The sequence below is a fragment of the Macaca fascicularis genome, chromosome 19, assembly GCF_037993035.2.
Source record: "Macaca fascicularis isolate 582-1 chromosome 19, T2T-MFA8v1.1".
Lineage (NCBI taxonomy): Eukaryota > Metazoa > Chordata > Mammalia > Primates > Cercopithecidae > Macaca > Macaca fascicularis.
In genome coordinates, this window is record NC_088393.1 from 10905700 (window position 1) to 10928613 (window position 22914).

The window sequence follows — 22914 nt, forward strand, 5'->3', positions numbered from 1 at the left end:
ACCTCAGGTGATCCACCTGCCTTGGCTTCCCAAAGTGCTGGGATTACAGGCGTGAGCCACCGTGCCCAGCTGAAGATGATCTTACTAAATTGCTGTTCTGATAATCATGGATTGACACTGTTCCTTTCCTTTATTGTGAAAAAGCTAAACTTGGCTGGGCATGGTGGCTCACATCTGTAATCCCAGCACTTTAGGAGAGTGAGGTGGGAGGATTGCTTGAGGCCAGGAGTTTGAGACCAGCCTGGGCAACATAGGGAGACCCCCATCTCTATTATTTAAAAAAAAAAAAAAATTAAAGAAAAAATTAAAAACCCTCTAAAAGCCTTTTGGGAATCTTCAATAAAAACATGGGACCTATTCCATAAATAAACTTTTTTTTTTTCCTTTGCGACTGAGTCTTGCTCTGTCACCAGGTTGGAGTGCAGTGGCACGGTATTGGCTCACTGCAACCTCTGCCTCCCAGGTTCAAGCAATTCTCCTGCATCAGCCTCCCAAGTAGCTAGGCCTACAGGCGTGTGCCACCACAACCAGCTAATTTTTGTATTTTTAGTAGAGTCAGGGTTTCACCATGTTGGCTACGATGGTCTCAATGTCTTGACCTTGTGATCAGCCTGCCTGGCCTCTGAAAGTGCTGGGATTACAGGCATAAGCCACTGTGCCTGGCCTTTTTTGTTGTTGTTGTTGTTGTTGTTGTTGTTTTTTGAGATGGCGTCTCGCTCTGTCTCCCAGGCTGGAGTACAGTGCCGCAACCTCGGCTCACTGCAACCTCCACCTTCCGGGTTCAAGCAGTTCTTCTGCCTCAGCCTCCAGACTAGCTGGGATTACAGGTGTGTGCCACCACACCTGGCTAATTTTTGTATTTGTAGTAGAAATGGGGTTTTGCCATGTCGGCCAAGCTGGTCTCGATCTGCTGACCTCAGGTGATCCACCGACCTCAGGTGATCCACCTGCCTTGGCCTCCCAAAGTGCTGTGATTACAAGCATAAGCTGCTGTGCCCAGTCAAAATATCATATATTATGTATAGAAATAATAAGATCAGCCAGGTGCGGTGGCTCATGCCTATAATTCCAGGACATTGGGAGGCTGAAGTGGATGGATTACCTGAGGTCAGGAGTTCGAGACCAGCCTGGCTAACATGATGAAACCTGGTCTCTACTAAAAATCCAAAAAATTAGCCAGGCATGGTGGCTCGTGCCTGTAATCCCAGCTACTTGTGAGGCTGAGGCAGGAGAATCACTTGAACCTCAGAGGAGGAGTTTGCAGTGAGCCGAGGTCGCACCATTGCACTCCAGCTTGGGCAACAAGAGAGAAACAATGTCTCAAAAACAAAAACAAAAACAAAAACAAAAAACAAACAAAAAACCCAAGAAATAATAAGACCATTTGGAATTACTGGACTAATAGAATAGTTAAGGTTTCTATAGAAGCAACAAAATGTATTTTGAAAGGGCTGCTAACTATTGATACTGACAGTATTTCATTCCTATGAGTGATTCAAGCATATTATAAATAGCTAGTAAAAGCCTGGCCAACATGGCTACTAAAAATACAAAAAATTCACTGGACGTGGTGGTGCACGCCTCTACTCCCAGATACTTGGAAGACTGAGGCACAAGAACTGACAGCCCTGGAGGCGGAGGTTGCAGTGAGCCAAGATCGTGCCACTGCACTCCAGCCAGGATGACAGAGCAAGATTCTGTCGCAAAAATAAAAATAAATAAATACCTCGTAAAGGGAACAGAGCCTGTGGGGGGTTGAGCAAAATGTACTAGCTGTACCTGCACTGAGTATAACGGCTTTACGATTATGAGGAAACAATCTTTTTTTTTTTTTTTTTTTTTTTTGAGATAAAGTCTTGCTCTGTCGCTCAGGCTGGAGTGCGGTGGTACAATCTCGGCTCGCTACAACCTCCACCTCCCAGGTTCAAGTGATTCTCCTGCCTCAGCTACCCAAGTAGCTGAGATAATAGGCGCCTGCCACCACACCCAGCTAATTTTTGTATTTTTAGTAGAGACAGGGTTTCACCATGTTGGCCAGGCTTGTCTTGAACTCCTGACCCGCCTTGGCCTCCCACAGAGTTGGGATTACAGGCATAAGCCACCGCGCCCGGCCCCAGCCAAAATCTTTAATAGCAATGCAGAAAAAGGAAAAAAAAAAAACAGGCCAGGCGCGGTGGCTCATGACTGTAATTCCAGCACTTTGGGAGGCCGAGGTGAGCGGATCACTTGAAGTTAGGAGTTCGAGACCAGCCTGGCCAACATGGCGAAACCCCATCTCTACTAAAAATACAAAAATTAGTCAGGCGTACTGGCCCCAGGCCTGTAATCCCAGCTACTTGGGAGACTGAGGCAGGAGAATCGCTTGGACCCAGGAGGCAGAGGTTGCAGTGAGCCAAGATCATGCCACTGCACTCCTGCCTGGGCGACAGAACAAGGCTACATCTCAAAAAAAAAAAAAAGTCAACAAGACAAACAACCTAGTTTCATCCACAAATATGTTGCAAGGGGGCAAAAGACATAAAGAGGAACCCATAGACCAAAAGAGACTTACAGAAAACTGGCCTCGACCAAATGCAATTGGGGACCTTGTTTGTATTTTTGTTTAATTTAATTTAATTTTTTGAGATGGAGTTTCACTCTTGTTGCCCAGGCTGGAGTGCAGTGGCGCAATCTCGGCTCACTGCAACCTCCGCCTCCTGGGTTCAAGCATTTCTCCTGCCTCAGACTCCTGAGTAGCTGGGATTATAGGCGCATGCCACCGCACCCAGCTAATTTTTGTATTTTTAGTAGAGACGGGGTTTTGCCATGTTGGCCATGTTGGTCTCTCTTGACCTCAGGTGGTCTGCCTGCCTCGGCCAACCAAAGTGCTAGGATTACAGGCGTGAGCCACTGTGCCTGGCCCTGTATTTTTATTTTTTATTTTATTTTTTCAGAACTAAAAGAGACTTACAGAAAACTAGCCTCAACCAAATGCAATTGGGGACCTTGTTTGTATTTTTATTTAATTATTCAGAACTAAAAATAAATGATCTATTGGGCAGGTGTGGTGGCTCATGCCTGAAAGCCTAGCACTTTGGGAGGCTGAGGTAGGGGGATCATTTAAGCCCGGGACTTCACCAACCTGGATAACATGACGAAACTTCGGCTCTACAAAAAATACAGAAATTAACTTGAGCGTGGGAGGGGGAGGTTGCAGTGAGCAGAGATTGCGCCACTGCACTCCAGCCTGGATGACAGAGCAAGACTCTGTCTCAAAACTATGGGGACAGTAAATAACAGATCAGCGGTTGCCAGGGGTTAGTGAGAAGAGAGGGATGAATAGGCAGTGCATGAATGACTTAGCGCAGGGAAACTACTCCATGTGATACTATATTGATGGGTTCATGCTTTACACGTTTGTCCAACCCCACAGAACGTACAACAGCAAGAGTGAACCCTCATGTAAAGTACAAACTTCAGGAGAAAATGATATGTCAGTGGAGGGTCATAGTTGTTTTTTTTTTTTTTTTTTTTTTTCGGATGGAGTGTCGCTCTGCCGCCCAGGCTGGAGTGCAGTAGCACGATCTTGGCTCACTGCAACCTCCACCTCCACCTCCCGGGTTCAAGCAATTCTCCTGCCTCAGCCTCCTGAGTAGCTGGGAGTACAGGTGCCCACCACCATGCATGGCTAGTTTTTGTATTTTTAGTAGAGATGGGGTTTCACCATGTTGCCCAGGCTGGTCTTGAACTCCTGACCTCCCAAAGTGCTGGGATTACAGGCATGAACCACCGTGTCTGCCGAGGTTCATAGATTCTAACAAATATATCACTGTGGTATAGGATGTGGACAGCAAGGGAGGTTGTGCAGGGGGGTGGGGGGGAGGGGGCATAGGAGAACTCTGTATTTTCCACTCAACTTTGCTGTAAACCTAAAACTGTTCTTTTTTTTTTTTTTTTTTTTTTTGAGACGGAGTCTCGCTCTGTCGCCCAGACTGGAGTGCAGTGGCGCGATCTCGGCTCACTGCAAGCTCCGCCTCCCGGGTTCACGCCATTCTCCTGCCTCAGCCTCCGGAGTACCTGGGACTACAGGCGCCCGCCACCACGCCCGGCTAATTTCTTTTTCTATTTTTAGTAGAGACGGGGTTTCACCGTGTTAGCCAGGATGGTCTCGATCTCCTGACCTCGTGATCCGCCCGCCTCGGCCTCCCAAAGTGCTGGGATTACAGGCTTGAGCCACCGCGCCCGGCCAACCTAAAACTGTTCTAAACAAATTGAGTTGTTATCCTATTACTCAAGAGGCTAAGGTGGGAGGATCACTTGAGCCCAGGAGTTTGAGACCAGGCTGGGCAGCAGAGTAAGACTCTGTATCTACAAAAAATTTTAGAATTAGCCAGATGGCCAGGTGTGGTGGCTCACACCTATAATCTCAGCACTTTTGGAGGCTGAGGTGGGTGTATCACCTAAGGTCAGGAGTTCAAGACCAGTGTGGCCAACATGGTGAAACCCTGTCTCTACTAAAAATACAAAAATTAGCTGGGCATGGTGGCAGGTGCCTGTAATCCCACTACTGGGGAGGCTGAGGCAGGAGAATCACATGAACTTAGGAGGTGGAGGTTGCACTGAGCTAAGACCGTGCTATTGCACTCCAGCCTGGGGGACATAGTGAGACTCCTTCTCCAAAAAATAAATAAATAAATAAAATAGGCCGGGCGCGGTGGCTCAAGCCTGTAATCCCAGCACTTTGGGAGGCCGAGACGGGTGGATCACAAGGTCAGGAGATCGAGACCATCCTGGCTAACATGGTGAAACCCTGTCTGTACTAAAAAATACCAAAAACTAGCCGGGTGAGGTGGCGGGCGCCTGTAGTCCCAGCTACTTGGGAGGCTGAGGCAGGAGAATGGCGTGAACCCGGGAGGCGGAGCTTGCAGTGAGCTGAGATCCGGCCACTGCACTCCAGCCTGGGCGACACAGCGAGACTCTGTCTCAAAAAAAATAAAAATAAAAAATAAAATAAAATAAAATAAAATGAAAAGCAAAAAGTTAGCCAGGTGACATGGCAGGAGCCTATAGTCCCAGCTCTTACGGAGGCTGAGGTGGGAGGATCACTTGAGCCCGGGAGGTCAAGGTTGCAGTGAGCTGTAATAGCACCACTATACTCCAGTGTGGGTGACAGAGCGAGACCCAGTCCCCACCCCCACAAAAAAGTCCTTTTGGGGATATTTAAGTGCCTTTCACAAATGTGTCTGACTCATAATCTATCTCACCATCTCAAGTCACACAGGTTAAGTAGAAACACTTTGCCGAACACCAGAATAACAGTAATACATTTTTTCTTTTTTTTTCCAGACAGTCTTGCTCTATCGCTCAGGCTAGAGTGCAGTGGTGCGATCTCAGCTCAATGCACTCTGCCTCCCAGTTCAAGTGATTCTCCCGCCTCAGCCTCTAGAGTAGCTGAGATTACAGGCGTGTGCCACCACACCTGGCTAATTTTTGTATTTTTTTTCTCTCAAATCTTAATTTTGTTTCCTCAACAAGAACAAACTTGGTAAATAACCAAGATTGTTCATGGTTTCATTTTTTTTTAAGTTCTAGGGTACATGTGCACAATGTGCAGGTTACATAGGTATACATGTGACATGTTGGTTTGCTGCACCCATTAACTCGTCATTTACATTAGGTATTTCTCCTAATGCTATCCCTCCCGCAGGCCCCTACCCCACAACAGGCCCCGGTGTGGATATGTGATGTTCCCCGCCCTGTGTCCAAGTGTTCTCATTGTTCAATTCCCACCTATGAATGAGAACATGCAGTGTTTGGTTTTCTGTCCTTGTGATAGTTTGCTGAGAATGATGGTTTCCAGCTTCATCCATGTCCCTGCAAAGGATATAAACTCATCCTTTTTTATGGCTACATAGTATTCCATGGTGTATATGTGCCACATTTTCTTATTTATTTATTTTTTGGAACGGAGTATCGCTCAGTCGCCCAGGCTGGAGTGCAGTGGCCGGATCTCAGCTCACTGCAAGCTCCGCCTCCCGGGTTTATGCCATTCTCCTGCCTCAGCCTCCTGTGTAGCTGGGACTACAGGCGCCCGCCACCTCGCCCGGCTAGTTTTTTGTATTTTTTAGTAGAGACGGGGTTTCACCGTGTTAGCCAGGATGGTCTCGATCTCCTGACCTCGTGATCTGCCCGTCTCGGCCTCCCACAGTGCTGGGATTACAGGCTTGAGCCACCGCGCCCGGCCTGTGCCACATTTTCTTAATCCAGTCTATCACTGATGGACATTTGGGTTGGTTCCAAGTCTTTGCTATTGTGAATAGTGCCACAATAAACATATGTGTGCATGTGTCTTTATTTTTTTTGAGACAGAGTTTTGCTCTTGTCACCCGGGCTGGAGTGCAATGGCTCGATCTTGGCTCACTGCAACCTCTGCCTCCTAGGTTCAAGTGATTCTCCTGCCTCAGCCTCCCAAGTAGCTGGGATTACAGGTGCCTGCCACCATGCCCAGCTAATGTTTGTATATTTAGTAGAGAAGGGGTTTTGCCATGTTGGGCAGGCTGGTCTCAAACTCCTGACCTCAACTGATCCGCTCGTCTCGGCCTTTCCAAGTGCTGTGCTGGGATTACAGGCGTGAGCCACTGTACCCAGCCAACTTCATTTTTAAAATTTTTATTTAAAAATAATATAGGCCAGGCTTAGTGGCTCACGCCTGAAATCCCAACACTTTGGGAGGCCAAAACAGGCAGATCACCTGAGGTCAGGAGTTTGAGAGCAGCCTGACCAACATGGTGAAACCCCGTCTCTACTAAAAATACAAAATTAGCCAGATGTGGTGGTATATGCCTGTAATCCCAGCTACTCAGGAGGCTGAGGCAGGAGAATCGCTTGAACCCAGGAGCGGAAGGTTGCAGTAAGCCGAGATAGCACCATTGCACTCCAACCTGGAGAACAAGAGCAAAACTCTGTCAAATAAATAAATAAATAAATAAATAAATAAATAAATAAATAAATACACAGGGTCTCCCTATGTTGCCCAGGCTGGTCTCGAACTCCTGGACTCAAGGGATCCTCCTGTTTCAGCCTCCCAAAGTGCTGGGGTTACAGGCAATGAGCCACTGCGCCCAGCCAACAATAATATTGTATATTTATTAAGCACTTGTTTGCATGTCTTTCTGCTAAGCATTTTCAGATACCACCTCATGAGCTCTTTACATGAGTCCTGTGAGATAGCAAGTCAGTAGTTATTGGCCAGGCGCAGTGGCTCACGCCTGTAATCCCAGCACTTTGGGAGGTGGAGAAAAGTGGATCACCTGAGGTCAGGAGTTCAAGACCAGCCTGGCCAACATGGGAAACCTCATCTCTACTAAAAATACCAAAATTTAGCCGGGCATGATGGTGGTCACCTGTAGTCCCAGCTACTCGGGAGGCTGAGGCAGGAGAATGGCGTGAACCTGGGAGGCGGGGCTTGCAGTGAGCCAAGATCGTGCCACTGCACTCCAGCCTGGGTGACAGAGTGAGACTCCGTCTCGAAACGTAAACAAAAACAAAAACAAAAACAAAAAACTTAGCTGGGTGTGGTAGCACATGCCTGTAATCCCAGCTACTCAGGAAGGCAGGAAAATTGCTTGAACCCGGGAGGCGGAGGTTGCAGTGAGCCAAGATCGCGCCAGTGCACTCCAGCCTGGGCGACAAAGGGAGACTCCATCTGAAAACAAAAAAAGACTCCATCTCAAAAAAAAAAAAAAAAAGTTGAGGCCTGGTGTGGTGGCTCACCACCATGTAATCCTAGAGCTTTGAGACACCAAGATGGATGCATTGCTTGAGCTCAGGATTTTGAGATCAGCCTGGACAACATGGCAAAACCCAGTCTCTACAAAAAGTATCAAAAAAAAACAATTAGCCTGGTGTGGTGATGCAGGCCTGTGGTCCCAGCTACTGGGGAGGTTGAGGCCAGAGGATCACTTCAGCCCAAGAGGTGGAGGTTGCAGTGAGCTGAGATTGAGCCACTGCACTCCAGCCTGGGTGACAGAACCAGACCCTGTCCAAAAAAATAAAACTGTTAAATAGTTGAATCCAGCTACCTCTGCGCTGTCTCATGCTAGCTGCTGTCCACAGGAGACCAGATCCCCAGCTAACCCACCTTTCTGAAAGAGGGCTCCAAGAATCACGGGCTCCAGCAGAGGAAACAGGAGTTTATTACCAGATGGTGGAAATGGTGGGCCTCAAGTTTGGAAGCTGGGGGTTCAAGGGCCGGATTAGTGACCCTACACATCGTGGGTCCTTCAAAATCATGGTCAGGTTCACGGCCATGGAAGAAAAGTAAGTTCACAAAGGTGGGGTCTCCAGACAGGAGTAAGGCACAGGGTGTAGGTGAGGTTGACGTCTCCCTCTTGGTTTCATCCTGGGGCAGGAAGCAGAAGGCCCCGTCTGCAGCCACTGCCTGGTTCAATCTTCCCAGGCAGGGCTGCCATCGTGCCTCAGCACACACTGAACACGGAAGGGGCCTGGCCTTGGTACTTCTCATGGACTGTCTTCAGGATGGGTATGAGGTTCTCGAAGGTTGGGCGGAAGGACGCCTCTGTCTCCCAGCAGTTCTTCATGAGATGATAGACCTAGAAGGAAAAACCAGGGCTGGTGGGGGCTGCCCTCTCCACAGCAGGATGGTGGGGTCAGGGAAAGACAAAGTCTCACCTCACAGGGACATTTGTCAGGTCGTGGCAGCCTCTCCCCTCGTTCCAGCAACTCGGTGAGTCTCAGAACTGTCATCTGACCCTGGGTGATGCCTATGAGCTCAAGGAATTTCTACAGGAGAAACAAGGCAAGCTCTTTTCAAGAGGCAATGAAAGCCGGGCGCAGTGGCTTATGCCTGTAATCCCAGCACTTTGGGAGGCTGAGGCGGGTGGATCACCTGAAGTCAGGAGTTCGAGACCAGCCTGGCCAACATGGTGAAACCCCATCTCTACTAAAAATACAAAAATTAGCTGGGCGTGGTGGCGGGCGCCTATAATCCCAGCTACTTGGGAGGCTGAAGCAGGAGGATCGCTTGAACCTGGGAGGTGGACGTTGCAGTGAGCTGATATTGTGCCATTGCACTCCAGCCTGGGCTACAAGTGCGAAACTCCGTCACAGAAAAAAAATCATTCTGCAACTTCGTGAAATCGACTGCATGGGTTCCAATCCCACCTCTTACACTTCTCAGCTGTGTGACTTTGAATTTGCGTTCACTTCTCTGGGCCTCAGTTTTCTCATCCATAAAATAGGGTAATAACATCTGCCACCAGGGATTACTGTGAACGTTAAACTAATATTCATAGAGTAAGCCTGAGTCAGGTGTTTGCTGTTATTATTAAGCCTCACAGCAGGTTGTTCTTATCATCCAGAATTTTTTTTTGAGACAGTCTCTCGCTCTTTCACCCAGGCTGGAGTGCAATGGCATGATCTTGACTCACTGCAACCTCCGCCTCCTGGGTTCAAGCATTTCTCCCTGCCTCAGCCTCCTGAGTAGCAGGGATTACAGGCACCTGCCACCACGCCCGGCTAATTTTTGTACTTTTAGTAGAGACGGGGTTTCGCCATGTTGGCCAGGCTGGTCTTGAACTCCTGACCTCAGGTGATCCACCCACCTCAGCCTCCCAAAGTGTTGGGATTACAGGCGTGAGCCACTGCTCCCGGCTTTTTTTTTTTTTTTTTTTTTTTCAGAAACACGGTCTTGGGAGGCTGAGGCACGAGAATCGCTTGGGCAACAAATATGAAACTCCATTAAAGTTTCACATTTAATGGAGGTGGAGGGAGGTGGAGGTTGCAGTAAGCAGAGATCACGCCCCTGCTCTCCAGCCTGGGCGACAGAGCAAGACTGTCTTTAAAAAAAAAAAAGGCCCAGCGCGGTGGCTCACACCTGTAATCCCAGCACTTTGGGAGGCCAAGGCGGGCGGATCAAAAGGTCAGTAAATCGAGACCATCCTGACTAACACGGTGAAGTCCCGTCTCCACTTAAAATACAAAAAAATAATTAGCCGGCCGTGGTGGCAGGCGCCTGTAGTCCCAGCTACTCGGGAGGCTGAGGCAGGAGAATGGCGTGAACCCGGGAGGCGGAGCTTGCAGTGAGCCCAGATCGCGCCACTGCACTCCAGCCTGGGCGACAGAGCAAGACTCCGTCTAAAAAAAGAAAAAGAAAAAAAAGAAGATGCGAGGTCTCACTACATTGCCCAGGCTGTTCTCGAACTCCTGGGTTCAAGCAGTGCTCTCGCTCCCGAGCTCCCAGTGTTGGGATTACAGGAGTGAGCCACCGCGCTAGCCTTTTTATTCTCACAAAAGCACTTTGGAATAAGCCCCTAACACACCCTTGGCTCCTCCCCCAAAGTCAGGGCTGGCCAATCCCTGTGGCCCATGACTACGCATTGATAGACCTGGGAGTGCACACAGGAACCAAGCTGGACCAATCAGACCAAGTCCTGAGAATTAAGCAGAAAAAAGGACCACTAGGACCCTGAGCCAGAGGTATGGGTTCCCTGAGGGCTAGGGGGCACTATTACCACCACACAGAGAGAAACCTTGCCTGACAGATGATACCACAAAGAACAGTAGATCCGAGAGATGGAAAACAGGATTCCTGATGAGATCCGAGGGTCCAGGATGAAGTCCCTGGCTCCCCCATCCATGAAGTTTGCAAATAGCAGAATAAATTGTTCCTATTTTGCCTGCCTCCGTTTGAGGGTTTCTGTCACAATTTGTGGCTCCCTGCACTGTAGGTGGGCCATTTTACAGATCAGTACTCTGAGCTCTTGTGGGTGAGTACTGGCGAGAGTGAGGAGCTGGGATGTGAACGCATGCTTTTCAATTTTTTTTTTTTTTTTTTTTTTTGAGACGGAGTCTCGCTCTGTCGCCCAGGCTGGAGTGCAGTGGCTGGATCTCAGCTCACTGCAAGCTCCGCTTCCCGGGTTTACGCCATTCTCCTGCCTCAGCCTCCCGAGTAGCTGGGACTACAGGCGCCCGCCACCTCGCCCGGAGTCTCCCTCTTGTCACCCAGGCTGGAGTGCGGTGGCACGATCTCGGGCTCACTGTAACCTCCGTCTCCGGGTTCAAGCGATTCTCCTGTCTCAGCCTCTCAAGTAGCAGGGATTACAGGCACACACCACCATGCCTAGCTAATTTTTTTTTTTTTTTTTTGTATTTTTAGTAGAGACGGGGTTTCACCAAGATGGCCAAGCTGGTTTTGAACTCCTGACCTCAAGTGATCCGCCCGTCTCGGCCTCTCAAAGTGCTAGATTACAGATGTGAGCCACCGCGCCCGGCCTAACTACATGGTTTTCTAATTGCTCTAGCAAACTCCTGGTGGGGCTGCGGGCCTGGCTCTCACCGTGGGGGGGCTCTGGCTGGAGTCACAGTGCGTCAGCAGCTCATACAGGGTCACCCCGAAGGACCAGACATCGGACGCATAGTAGAACTTATACTCTTTCAGGCACTCTGGGGCATACCTAGGGGAAGGGGGTCACTCAGGCCTCGGGGGGCTGCACTGAGGGTTTGGGGATCAGACCAGGCTGAAGCCCTCACCTGAGACTGAAGGACCCTCTGGGCTCAGTTGGGACCCACCCTAAAGAGCGCAGCCTGAGCGGGGTGAGGCGTTCATTGGCTAGGCCGGGTTAACCCTGCTCACCAGGCCAAGCCGCACTCTATACACAGCCCCTTGCCTCCATAGGCCCCACCCCCGGACGCACTTCACCGAGACCATGCCGTCATGAGACTCAGCATCCGTCTACTCCACCCTGCCTGTTTCAAGTGACCCCAGCACCCCCTCAGACTGCACCCCGCCTGATCACCAGAACACGGGGCTGTCCCCATCCTCGCGCACGCGGTAGTACTCGTGGCCTTCGGGCACGGCCTTGGCTAGGCCAAAGTCCCCGATCTTGACCAGCTTGTCGTTGTCCAGCAGCACGTTGCGCGCGGCTAGGTCTCGGTGGATGTAGTGCTGCGCGTGCAGATAGGCCATGCCCTGGGGGCGGGGCAGGGCTCGTCAGTTTCAACAGGGCGGGGTTCGGCCGGGGGCGACCGCAGGACCTGAGCAGCCAGCAAGGCTGGGAGACAGTCAGGTCAGGCCTGTGGCTACCCGGCCGCTGAAGAGGGCCGGATGGCAAGTGGCACCAAGCAAAAGGAGGTTAAGCCAGAGAGCAGGGACGGGGCTAGACTAGCAACGCTGGGCAGGAGGGCGAGTTGGGAGGGGCCAAGCCTGCAGTGCGTGGTCGCTTGGAGGAGGGGGTGTGGCCAAGCAAGCCGACCAATTCGGAGGTCAGCGCAAGGACAAGAGGGCCTGGGCAAATAAGCAGGGGCGGAGCGTGAGAGCAGACTGCATCGGACAGCTGAGGCCAGCCCAAGCTGAAGAGGAAGGGGCAAGCTCCGGAAGCAGGGGCGGGGCCGACCCACCTCGCAGATCTGCTGGGCGAAGAGCAGCAGCTGGGCCAGCCCGACGCTGTGCCGGGGCAGGTAGTCTCGGAGGCTGCCCAGGGGCACGTACTCCATGACCAGCTGCAGCGACTTCTCGCCTGCCGCGGAGAGGGGCGGCCCCCGTGGGGGGCGATAAAGGGCGGGCCGGGGATCGCCTACCCTGAGCCCAGCAGAGCCCCTCCAATGTCGGGAGGGAAGGCCAAGACCCGCGCACAGAACCCCATTCTCACTTGAGGGAGCTGCTGGTGGCTCCCGTCCATCCTGGCCCCAGCAGGTAGCACCCCCCAGATAGGAAGGAGGCAGCCTGACCACGCTCACCCAGCTGCCAAGAATCGCGTTCTGCAGCCTGGGGTTGAGAGTCTCTAATTGGCTAGGCCAGACTGGCCCCGCCCACAAGGGCACACCCACGCTCTAATCACGCCCCCTCGAGTATCGAGGGATTGCCGGGTCCCGCCCACCTTGGTCCTCGCAGCAGCCCTTGTACTTGACGATGTGCTCGTGATAGAGCGTGCGCAGAATCTCAATCTCCTGCTTCCAGCCCGAGCGGTGCTGGGGGCCGCAGTCTGCCTTAAGGGCTTTCACCGCCACCATCTCGCCAGTGCCGTCGTTGGTCGGATCGTAGCAGTACAAACTGACCTTGCCGAAGTGACCCTGGTCGGGAGCGCACCAGGGTCAGCTCCATCTCCCCAATCCCTGCACCACTCCCCAGCCCCCGATTTCCCAGGCCACTCCTCCAGGCAGATGCTTTCGGAATACCCCAGGCCCAGCCCACTCCGCGCTATTAAGACTCCCTGGCACCTAGACCTCCCTCAAAGCAGAGGGTCTCACCCACATCTCCTGGGAATCACCTTAGGCAGGTATTTATCCTCAACCCCCAAACTCCTCCCCGACCAGGTGGGCCTTTTAGCAGCCCGGGCCCCACCCTCACCTCGCCCAGATCTCGGATCTTTTTCAAATAGCGCTTGTGGAAAACCGTAGGGTCTGACGCCGATGAGTCCGGGTTCACAATCAAGACATCAGCAAGATCTGGAAGAGCTGCGGTGGGTAAAGGCCTGACCCCGATCCTTTCCCCAGCAGGCACACACTTGGGAGTCACAAAGCCAGCCTCAGCTACCCCAGGATCTGATCCCAGAGGTAAGAAAACTTTTTCCTGCAACAGCTGAATCCACTTACTGTCCAAAATGATGCAGAGTTGGCTGCATCAACACTGACACCTGTTTGGGAGGCCGAGGCGGGAGGATCACTTGAGCCCAGGAGTTCAAGACCAGCCTGGACAACATGGTGAAACCCCATCTCCACAAAAAAGTTAAAAAAAAAAAAAAAATTAGCCAGGTGTGGCGGCACGTGCCTGTGGTCCCAGCTACTCAGCAGGCTGAGGTAGGAGGATTGTTTGAGCCCAGGAGTTTTGAGGCTGCAGTGAATCTGGGCCACAGAGAGAGACTGTCTCTTTTTTTTTTTTTTTTTTTTTTTTTTTTTTGAGACGGAGTCTCGCTTTGTCACCAAGGCTGGAGTGCAGTGGCCGGATCTCAGCTCACTGCAAGCTCCGCCTCCCGGGTTTACGCCATTCTCCTGCCTCAGCCTCCCGAGTAGCTGGGACTACAGGCGCCCACCACCTCGCCCGGCTAGTTTTTTGTATTTTTAGTAGAGACGGGGTTTCACGGTGTTAGCCAGGATGGTCTCGATCTCCTGACCTCGTGATCCGCCCGTCTCGGCCTCCCAAAGTGCTGGGATTACAGGCTTGAGCCACCGCGCCCGGCCGAGACTGTCTCTTAAAAAAAAAAAAAAGAAAGAAAGAAAGAAAAAGAAAAAACAGAAAAACCTGACATCTGGAAGTTCTGAGATTGGATAGAAGGCACAGATATTTCATAGAGAAAAAAGAAAAACTGGTCAGGTGTGGTGGCTCACACCTGTAATCCCAGCACTTTGGGAGGCTGAGGCAGGAGGATCCCTAGAGCTCAGGAGTTCCAGGCTGCAGTTAGCCATGATCGTGTCTGTGAATAGCCACCACACTTCTGCCTGGACAACACAGCAAGACCTAGTCTTTAAAACAAAAAAAGAGAAAGAAAAATGTGATATGACCAGTTGAAAATGGCATATTAGGCCGGGCATGGTGGCTCATGCCTGTAATCCCAGCACTTTGGGAGGCTGAGGAGGGTGGATCACCTGAGGTCAGGAGTTTGAGACCAGCCTAGCCAACATAGTGAAACCCCGTCTCTACTAAAAATACAAAAATTAGCTGGACATGGTGGCGGACGCCTGTAATCCCAGCTACTCGGGAGGCTGAGGCAAGAGAAGTGCTCAACCGGGGAGGCGGAAGTTGCAGTGGACCAAGATCACGCCATTGCACTCCAGCCTGGGCAACAAGAGCAAAACTCCATCTAAAAAAAAAAAAAAAGAAAGAAAGAAAGAAAAAGAAAATAGGCCAGGCACAGTGGCTCACACCTGTAATCCCAGCACTTTGGGAGGCCGAGGCGGGTGGATCACGAGGTCAAGAGATCGAGACCATCCTGGCCAATATGGTGAATTCTCATCTCTACTAAAAATACAAAAACTAGCCGGGCGTGGTGGCGGGCGCCTGTAGTCCCAGCTACTCGAGAGGCTGAGGCAGGAGAATTACTTGAACCCAGGAGGCGGAGGTTGCAGTGACCCAAGATTACACCACTGCACTCCACCCTGGCAACAGAGTGAGACTCTGTTTCAAAACAAACAAAAAAAGAAATAAAATAACATATTAATTTTTTTAAGAAAACAATACAAAAATTTTTTTTAAAGAAAAAAAAAAAAAACTGCAATGTTCTAAATCTCTAATCCAAAGAAGTTGTGTCTCTGCCCAGACAAAACATTAAGGAGGCCAGGCACAGTGGCTCATGCCTGTAATCCCAGCAATTTGGGAGGCTGAGGTGGATAGATCGTTTGAGGTCTAGAGTTTGAGACCAGCCTGGCCAACATGGCAAAACCCCACCTGTACTAAAAATACAAAAATTAGCCAGGCAAAGTGGCACGTGCTTGTAATCCTAGCTACTTGGGAGGCTGAGGTGGGAGGATTGCTTGAACCCAGGAGGTGGAGGTTGCAGTGAGCCAAGATCGCGTCACTGTGCTCCAGGCTGGGTGACAGAGCAAGATTCCATCGCAAAATAAATAAATAAATAAATTAATTAATTAATAATAAATAAAGGAGAGCTCAGGGCAGCCAGGCAGGGCATGCTTATGAACGCCACTGCAAGAAATTGGCACACACCCTGAACCACTGTACAGAGACCTCTCGTGCGCTGTAGGCATACAGCAGGGATCCCAGCCCCGTCCCACTTCCCCAGGGTCCCAGCACTGGGATGGAGCTCACTGTGGGGCTGCAGCCGGGTGAGGTCACGCAGGATGGTGCGGAATGAAGGCCTCTGGGTTGGCTCATAGGTCAGACACTGGCTGGTGAGTGTGGCCAGCTCTGGGCAGGAGGGCTCGGGCAGCCGGTGCTGCCTCTGGTAGAAATGCTCCTTCTGTTGGGGAAGGGACTCAGAGGAGTCAACATCCTCCCCTCGCCCCCACCCCTTCCCCAAGAGGCAGAGTCAAGCCCCCACAGTGGACCGCCAGGTGCCCACTCTTATCAGTCCCATTATACAGATGAGGCAACTGAGGCTCCACAAAGTGGGAGGACATGCTCACAGCCGCAGAGCCAAGCCTGGGACCCAGGTCCAGTGATTATGCAGAGCTGGAGTGTCACAGTCAGCCTCCAGCCCGGAGGTCCCCTCCCGCCCCTCCTATAGACCACAGCTCCTCAATACACTGAAGCCTCAGCCTTTGCACAGGCCATGCACTCTGCCTAGGCTGCCCTTCTTAGCCGGACTTGTTGGCATAATTCTACACTTAGATAAAACCTTTTCTGGGACCAGGCACTATGGCTCATGCCTGTAATCCCAGCACTTCGGGAGGCCAAGGCGGGCAGATCACCTGAGGTCAGGAGTTCAAGACCAGCCTGACCAATATGCTGAAACCCTGTCTCTACAAAAAACACAAAAATTAGCCAGGTGTGGTGGCATGTGTCTATAATCCCCTCTACTCGGGAGGCTGAGACAGAATCACTTGAACCTGGAAGGCGAAGGTTGCAGTGAGCCGAAATCATGCCATTGCATTCCAGCCTGGGCAACAAGGCGAAACTTCGTCTTAAAAAAAAAAAAACCGTCACTCACAAACCTCCTCTGGGAAGCCTTGTCTGACCCCGCTGCTGAGTGAGGCACATCCTCCACCCCTCTTCCCCACTCCGCAGCCTGGGCCTCTCCCATCACTGCCCTGGTCACTCTGCCTAAAACTGAAATCAAGTCTCTTACTTGCCTTGTGTGTACCAGGCACAAGTGACTTCCACAAGGACCTAAAAAGGCTAGGACTACATTGAGCCCCAACGAGTGGACCACCTGCTGGTGGCCCAGACAGACTTGAAGTCACGAGACCAGAGGAGAGGCAGCTTTGAGCTCTGATTCTGTCCTCTGGATTCCTTGGAGAGGTCCCCATCGTGGGGAGGGCCCAAGGGTCTCCTAGACATACCTCGGAGGAGCTGCGGCTCTGCAGCGGGGCCTCTCCATCAAAGCAGATCTCCAGGAGGGTGGCACCAAACCCCCACTTGTCCATGGCAATGCTTAGGCTGTTGGGCCCACCTGGGAGGCATTCGGGGGCCATCCAGGGGATCCGCTCCACCCGCTCTGGGAGGCCAAGGTCAGAGGTCACCAAGGGTGAAAGGAGCAGGGGAAGCCCCCGACTGTGCCCAGGTCCCCTCGGGTACTCACCCTCCCTGGAGAGGGCACCGAGGCCCACGCCAGGATCACTCAGCTTGATGAAGGGGCTCGTGCCCTCTGCCAGCCCCAGCCGAGCCAGCAGGATGTTCCGGCCACACACATTACCATGTACCAGGTTCTTGTTCTCCTGAGGTGGGCAGGAGAGGGGGTGTGGCCACTCAGGAGGGGCACAGATGCCAACCCCAAACCTGGACCCCATAGGGACAGTCAATGTGAAAAGGACAACTGTGACCATCACTGGGTTTCTTTTTGTTTTGTTTTTTGAGGGGGTTATTTTTTTTCTTTTTTTTTTTTGCGACAGGGGCTCATTCTGTCTCTCAGGCTGGAGTATAGTGGCACGAACATAGCTCACTGCAGCCTCAAACTCCAGGGCTCAAGTCTTCCAAGTAGCTAGAATTACAGGTGCACACCACGACGGCTGGCTCATTCTTAAATTTTTGGTAGAGATGGGGTCTAGCTATGCTGCTGTCCAGGCTGGGGTACAGTGGCGTGATCATAGCTTACTGTGGCCTCAAATTCCTGGGCCCAGGTGATCCTCCCACCTCAGCTTCCTGAGTCCCTGGGCCTACAGGTGCAAGTTACCACATTGGATAATTTTTTTTTTTTTTTTTTTTTGAGACAGAGTCTCACTCTGTCACCCAGGCTGAAGTGCAGTGGCACGATCTTGGCTCACTGCAACCTCTGTCTCCCAGGTTCAAGCGATTCTACTTCCTCGGCCTCCCAAGTAGCTGGGATTATAGGCGTGCACCACCACGACCGGCTAATTTTTGTATTTTTAGTAGAGATGGGGTTTCACCATATTGGTCAGGCTGGTCTTGAACTCCTGACCTCGTGATTTGCCTGCCTCGGCCTCCCAAAGTGCTGGGATTATAGGCATGAGCCACCGCACCCGGCCTCACATTGGCTAATTTTTTTTTGTATTTTTAGCAGAGGCAAGGTTTCACCATATTGGCCAGGCTGGTCTCAAACTCCTGACCCCAGGTGATCCACCTGCCTTGGCCTCCCAAACTGCTGGGATTACAGGTGTGAGCCACCACGCCTGGCTATTTGTTTATTTTTTAAAGACGGGGCCAGCTGGGCGTGGTGGCTCACGCCTAGAATCCCAGCACTTTGGGAGGCTGAGGCGGGTGGATCACGAGGTCAGAAGTTCGAGACCAGCCTGACCAACATGGTGAAACCCCATCTCTACTAAAAATATAAAAATTAGCTGGGCATGGTGGCAGGCACCTGTAATCCCAGCTACTCCGGAGGCTGAGGTGGGAGAATCATTTGAACTCGGGAGGCAAAGGTTGCAGTAAGCCGAGATCATGCCATTGAACTCTAGCCTGGGCGACAGGGTGTAACTCCATCTAAAAAAAAAAAAAAAGACGGGGTCTCGCCCTGTTGCCCAGGTGGGTCTCGATCTCCCGGGCTCCTGGCCCTCCCTGACTGACACAGGCCACACACCAGGTAGCTGAGGGCGCTGGCTAGCTGCTGGGCCACCACCATCTTCCAAGCCATGGGCACATGGCCCCGCTCCCTCCGCAGCCACACGTCCAGGGGTCCGTGCTCCACGTACTCTGTCACCATGATATCTGCAAAGACACAGCTGCTCTGGGGTGACCTGCCTGCTTCTGCCCTCTGGATGGCAGGGAATTGGAGGAGAGGCCAGGGAGGGACTTGGCATGTGGCTGGGGAGGTGTCAGGGCAGAAGTGTGGGTGGAGTTTGGTCAGGGTTGAAAGTGAGTTTGGGGAGAGAAGAAATGCGGAATGCAGCAAAGGCAGTGGTGGATGAGGGCATTGGGGTCCAGGTGGTGTGGGGCATGGAGGAAGTTGAAGTTCAAGAGAGAAAGGTGGGCCGGGCATAGTGGATCACGCCTGTAATCCCAGCACTTTGAGAGGCTGAGGCAGGTGGATCACCTGAGGTCAGGAGTTTGAGGGCAGCCTGCCCAACATGATGAAACCCCATCGCTACTAAAAAAAAAAAAAACACACAGCCGACATGGTGGCTCACGCCTGTAATCCCGGCATTTTGGGAGGCCGAAGCGGGCAGATCTCAGGAGTTCGAGACCAGCCTGGCCAATATGTCGAAACCCCATCTCTACTAAAGATACAGAAAATTACGGTGAAACCCTGTCTCTACTAAAAATACAAAAAAATTAGCTGGGCGTGGTGGTGGGCGCCTGTAGTTCCAGCTACTCAGGAGGCTGAGGCAGGAGAATGGTATGAATCTGGGAGGTGGAGCTTGCAGTGAGCCGAAATCATGCCACTGCACTCCAGCCTGGGTGACAGAGTGAGATTCCGTCTCAAAAAAACAAAACAAAACAAAACAAAAAAAACTTGGGAAGCTGAGGCGGGAAGATCCCTTGAGCCCAGGAGTTTGAGACTAGCCTAGGCAATATAGTGAGGCCCCCATCTCTACAAAAAATTTTAAAAAATCAGCTGGGTGTCCCACCTCCTCCACGGCACATGCCTGTGATCCCAGGTGCTCAAGAATCTGAGGCAGGAGGATCGCTTGAGTCCAGGAGGTTGAAGCTTCAGTGAGCCATGATGGCACCACTGCATTGCAGCCTGGGCAACAGAGGGAGACCCCGTCTCACAAAAAAGGAGATAAAGGTGAGCCTACAAAGTAAGCAACTAGGGATGGGGGGGATGGGCGTGGATAAGCAGACGCTGGGGGCTTGAGGTTGGGGTTTAAGTGATGTTGGGGTACCAGAGTAGTCAGGGGGCTGTGGGTCAGGGCGTCAGCCAGGGTCCAGGGGAAAGTGGGGAAGATGCACACACACAGGGGGTTGAGGGATGGGCGGGTCTAGGGTTGCTCTGTACAAGGGCTTTACTTTTTATTTATTTATTTATTTTTTTGAGACAGAATCTCACCCTGTCGCCCAGGCTGGTGTGTAGTGGTACAATCATGGCTCACTGCAGCCTTGAACTCCTGGGCTCAAGTGATCCTCCCATTTCAGCCTCCCAAGTAGCTAGGACTACAGGTACATGTCACCATGCCTGGTCCTAATTTTTAAAATTTTTTTTTTTTTTTTTTTTGAGACAGAGTCTCGCTCTGTGGCCCAGGCTGGAGTGCAGTGGCGCGATCTCATCTCACTGCAAGCTCCGCCTCCTAGGTTCCCCCCATTCTCCTGCCTCAGCCTCCTGAGTAGCTGGGACTACAGGTGCCCGCCACCATGCCTGGCTAATTTTTTGTATTTTTAGTAGAGACAGGGTTTCACCGTGTTAGCCAGGATGGTCTCGATCTCCTGACCTCGTGATCCGCCCACCTCGGCCTCCCAGAGTGCTGGGATTACAGGCGTGAGCCACTGCACCCGACCAATGTTTAAATTTTTTGTAAAGATAGGGTCTGGCCATGTTACCCAGGCTGGTCTTGAACCCCTGGGTTTAAGCGATCCTCCCACCTCAGCCTCCTAAAGTGCTGGGATAGGTGTGAGCCACCACACGTAGCCTATACAAAGAGTTTTGAGCTACCTGCAGAGGAAAGGAAGAGGTGGGGTTAGGCAGGGTTGGATGTGCAGGGGCTGAGGTCTAGGAGGTCAGGACACATCAGCGCTGGAGTCTGCCTGAGGCCATAGTGCTGATGGGGCCAGGGGCAGATGGGTGCTGGATTGTAGAGGTTGTTTGGGAGGTAGATGGAAATGGGGATGTAGTTGGGAATCAGGGTGGGGGCTGAGACTGAGCGCAGGTGAGGGTCGAGGTGTTGGGATGTAAGTTATAGGCTGGAATATCGTCAGGAGTTGGGGTCTAGGTTGAAGGTCAAGGTATAGCCCAGGATCAGAGTACAGGTGAGAGTCGAGAAATAGGGATAGGTTGGGGGTGTAGGTCGAGGGTTGGGGTACAGATCAGGGAGTGGGTATAAGACAGGGGTGGGCTGCCAAAGGGGGATGGGTATGGCGGGACCCACTCACTTTCAGGGCCGCGCACACAGACGCCGTGCACGAAGGCCAGGTGCACGTGGGAGACCTGGCTCATGAGGCTGGCTGTCTCATAGAAGGCCTGTGGGGGCCGGGCAGGTCAGGTGGCTGCAAAGCCCACCCCTCCCATCCCACCCCCTCCAGACACACCCCTCCCATCCCACCTCCTCCAGACACACCCCTCCCATCCCACCCCCTCCACAGACACACCCCTCCCATCCCACCTCCTCCAGACACACCCCTCCCATCCCACCTCCTCCACAGACACACCCCTCCCATCCCACCCCCTCCACAGACACACCCCTCCCATCCCACCCCCTCCACAGACACACCCCTCCCATCCCACCTCCTCCACAGACACACCCCTCCCATCCCACCCCCTCCACAGACACACCCCTCCCATCCCACCTCCTCCACAGACACACCCCTCCCATCCCACCCCCTCCACAGACACACCCCTCCCATCCCACCCCCTCCACAGACACACCCCTCCCATCCCACCCCCTCCACAGACACACCCCTCCCATCCCACCCCCTCCACAGACACACCCCTCCCATCCCACCTCCTCCACAGACACACCCCTCCCATCCCACCCCCTCCACAGACACACCCCTCCCATCCCACCTCCTCCAGACACACCCCTCCCATCCCACCTCCTCCACAGACACACCCCTCCCATCCCACCTCCTCTAGACACACCCCTCCCATCCCACCCCCTCCAGACACACCCCTCCCATCCCACCTCCTCCACAGACACACCCCTCCCATCCCACCCCCTCCACAGACACACCCCTCCCATCCCACCTCCTCCACAGACACACCCCTCCCATCCCACCTCCTCCACAGCCACACCCCTCCCATCCCACCTCCTCCAGACACACCCCTCCCATCCCACCTCCTCCACAGCCACACCCCTCCCATCCCACCCCCTCCAGACACACCCCTCCCATCCCACCTCCTCCACAGACACACCCCTCCCATCCCACCTCCTCCAGACACACCCCTCCCATCCCACCTCCTCCAGACACACCCCTCCCATCCCACCTCCTCCAGACACACCCCTCCCATCCCACCTCCTCCACAGACACACCCCTCCCATCCCACCTCCTCCAGACACACACCTCCCATCCTACCTCCTCCAGACACACCCCTCCCATCCCACCTCCTCCAGACACACCCTTCCCATCCCAACTCCTCCAGACACACCCTTCCCATCCCACCTCCTCCAGACACACCCCTCCCATCCCACCTCCTCCAGACACACCCTTCCCATCCCAACTCCTCCAGACACACCCCTCCCATCCCGCCTCCTCCAGACACACCCCTCCCATCCTGCCTCCTCCAGACCCCCCAGGCCTGGCCCTGCCACTCACCAGGGCGATGTCATGGTGACTCGGGTCCAGCACTTTGAGCACCACTCGTAGCTCCTGCCCACGGTCCTTTCCAGGCACGAGGGGGTCCTCGTCGTCCATCTTGCCCTCCTCAGGGTCCCCACTGCCCTCCACTCGCAGGCGGCCCTCGTACACGTTGGTCCTTGTGCCCTGGCCCAAGTGGGACAGCTGCGGAACCATGTGGCACAGAACACTGCCGTGGTGAGAGTTCGCAGCTGATCTCCCAAGGCCCCCAGCACCCACATCCCCAGGGGCCCTGCCCTTGCCCCGGGCCCCTTCCCTGCTCCCACCTGGGTGATCTCCTTCTGGTCAACCCGGTGGAAGCTGAGCTGGCTGAGGTTGAGTGTCCTGCTGCTGGCCCGAGCCCCCCGCATGATGATGAGGTTGGAGGTTTCTGGAGGCAGGTGTGAAGTCATGGAGGGTGG

The 22914-nt window shown here is 52.8% G+C and overlaps 1 protein-coding gene across 50 annotated transcripts in view; it reads right to left on the reverse strand.

The window, feature by feature from the left end:
• Positions 1 to 8151: 8151 nt before the first annotated feature.
• TYK2 (tyrosine kinase 2) overlaps positions 8152 to 22914 on the reverse strand; it is a 35036-nt gene continuing 20273 nt past the window's right edge. For 20 of the 50 annotated variants that reach the window (XM_074025851.1, XM_074025835.1, XM_015440370.3 and 17 more), the window contains 14 exons: positions 22780 to 22883; positions 22472 to 22657; positions 21092 to 21179; positions 18645 to 18772; positions 17190 to 17325; positions 16951 to 17105; positions 15758 to 15908; positions 13346 to 13452; positions 12876 to 13068; positions 12397 to 12515; positions 11796 to 11968; positions 11336 to 11453; positions 8671 to 8781; positions 8152 to 8591 (listed from right to left, as the gene is read on the reverse strand). In XM_074025851.1, the coding sequence (XP_073881952.1) occupies positions 8457 to 8591; positions 8671 to 8781; positions 11336 to 11453; positions 11796 to 11968; positions 12397 to 12515; positions 12876 to 13068; positions 13346 to 13452; positions 15758 to 15908; positions 16951 to 17105; positions 17190 to 17325; positions 18645 to 18772; positions 21092 to 21179; positions 22472 to 22657; positions 22780 to 22883 (1904 nt within the window). In that variant the 3' untranslated portion in view covers positions 8152 to 8456. Of the gene's footprint in view, positions 8592 to 8670; positions 8782 to 11335; positions 11454 to 11795; positions 12051 to 12396; positions 12516 to 12875; positions 13069 to 13345; positions 13453 to 15757; positions 15909 to 16950; positions 17106 to 17189; positions 17326 to 18644; positions 18773 to 21091; positions 21180 to 22471; positions 22683 to 22779; positions 22884 to 22914 lie in introns of those variants that run through there. The other 30 variants (XM_074025855.1, XM_074025841.1, XM_074025832.1 and 27 more) reach the window with 11 other exon arrangements.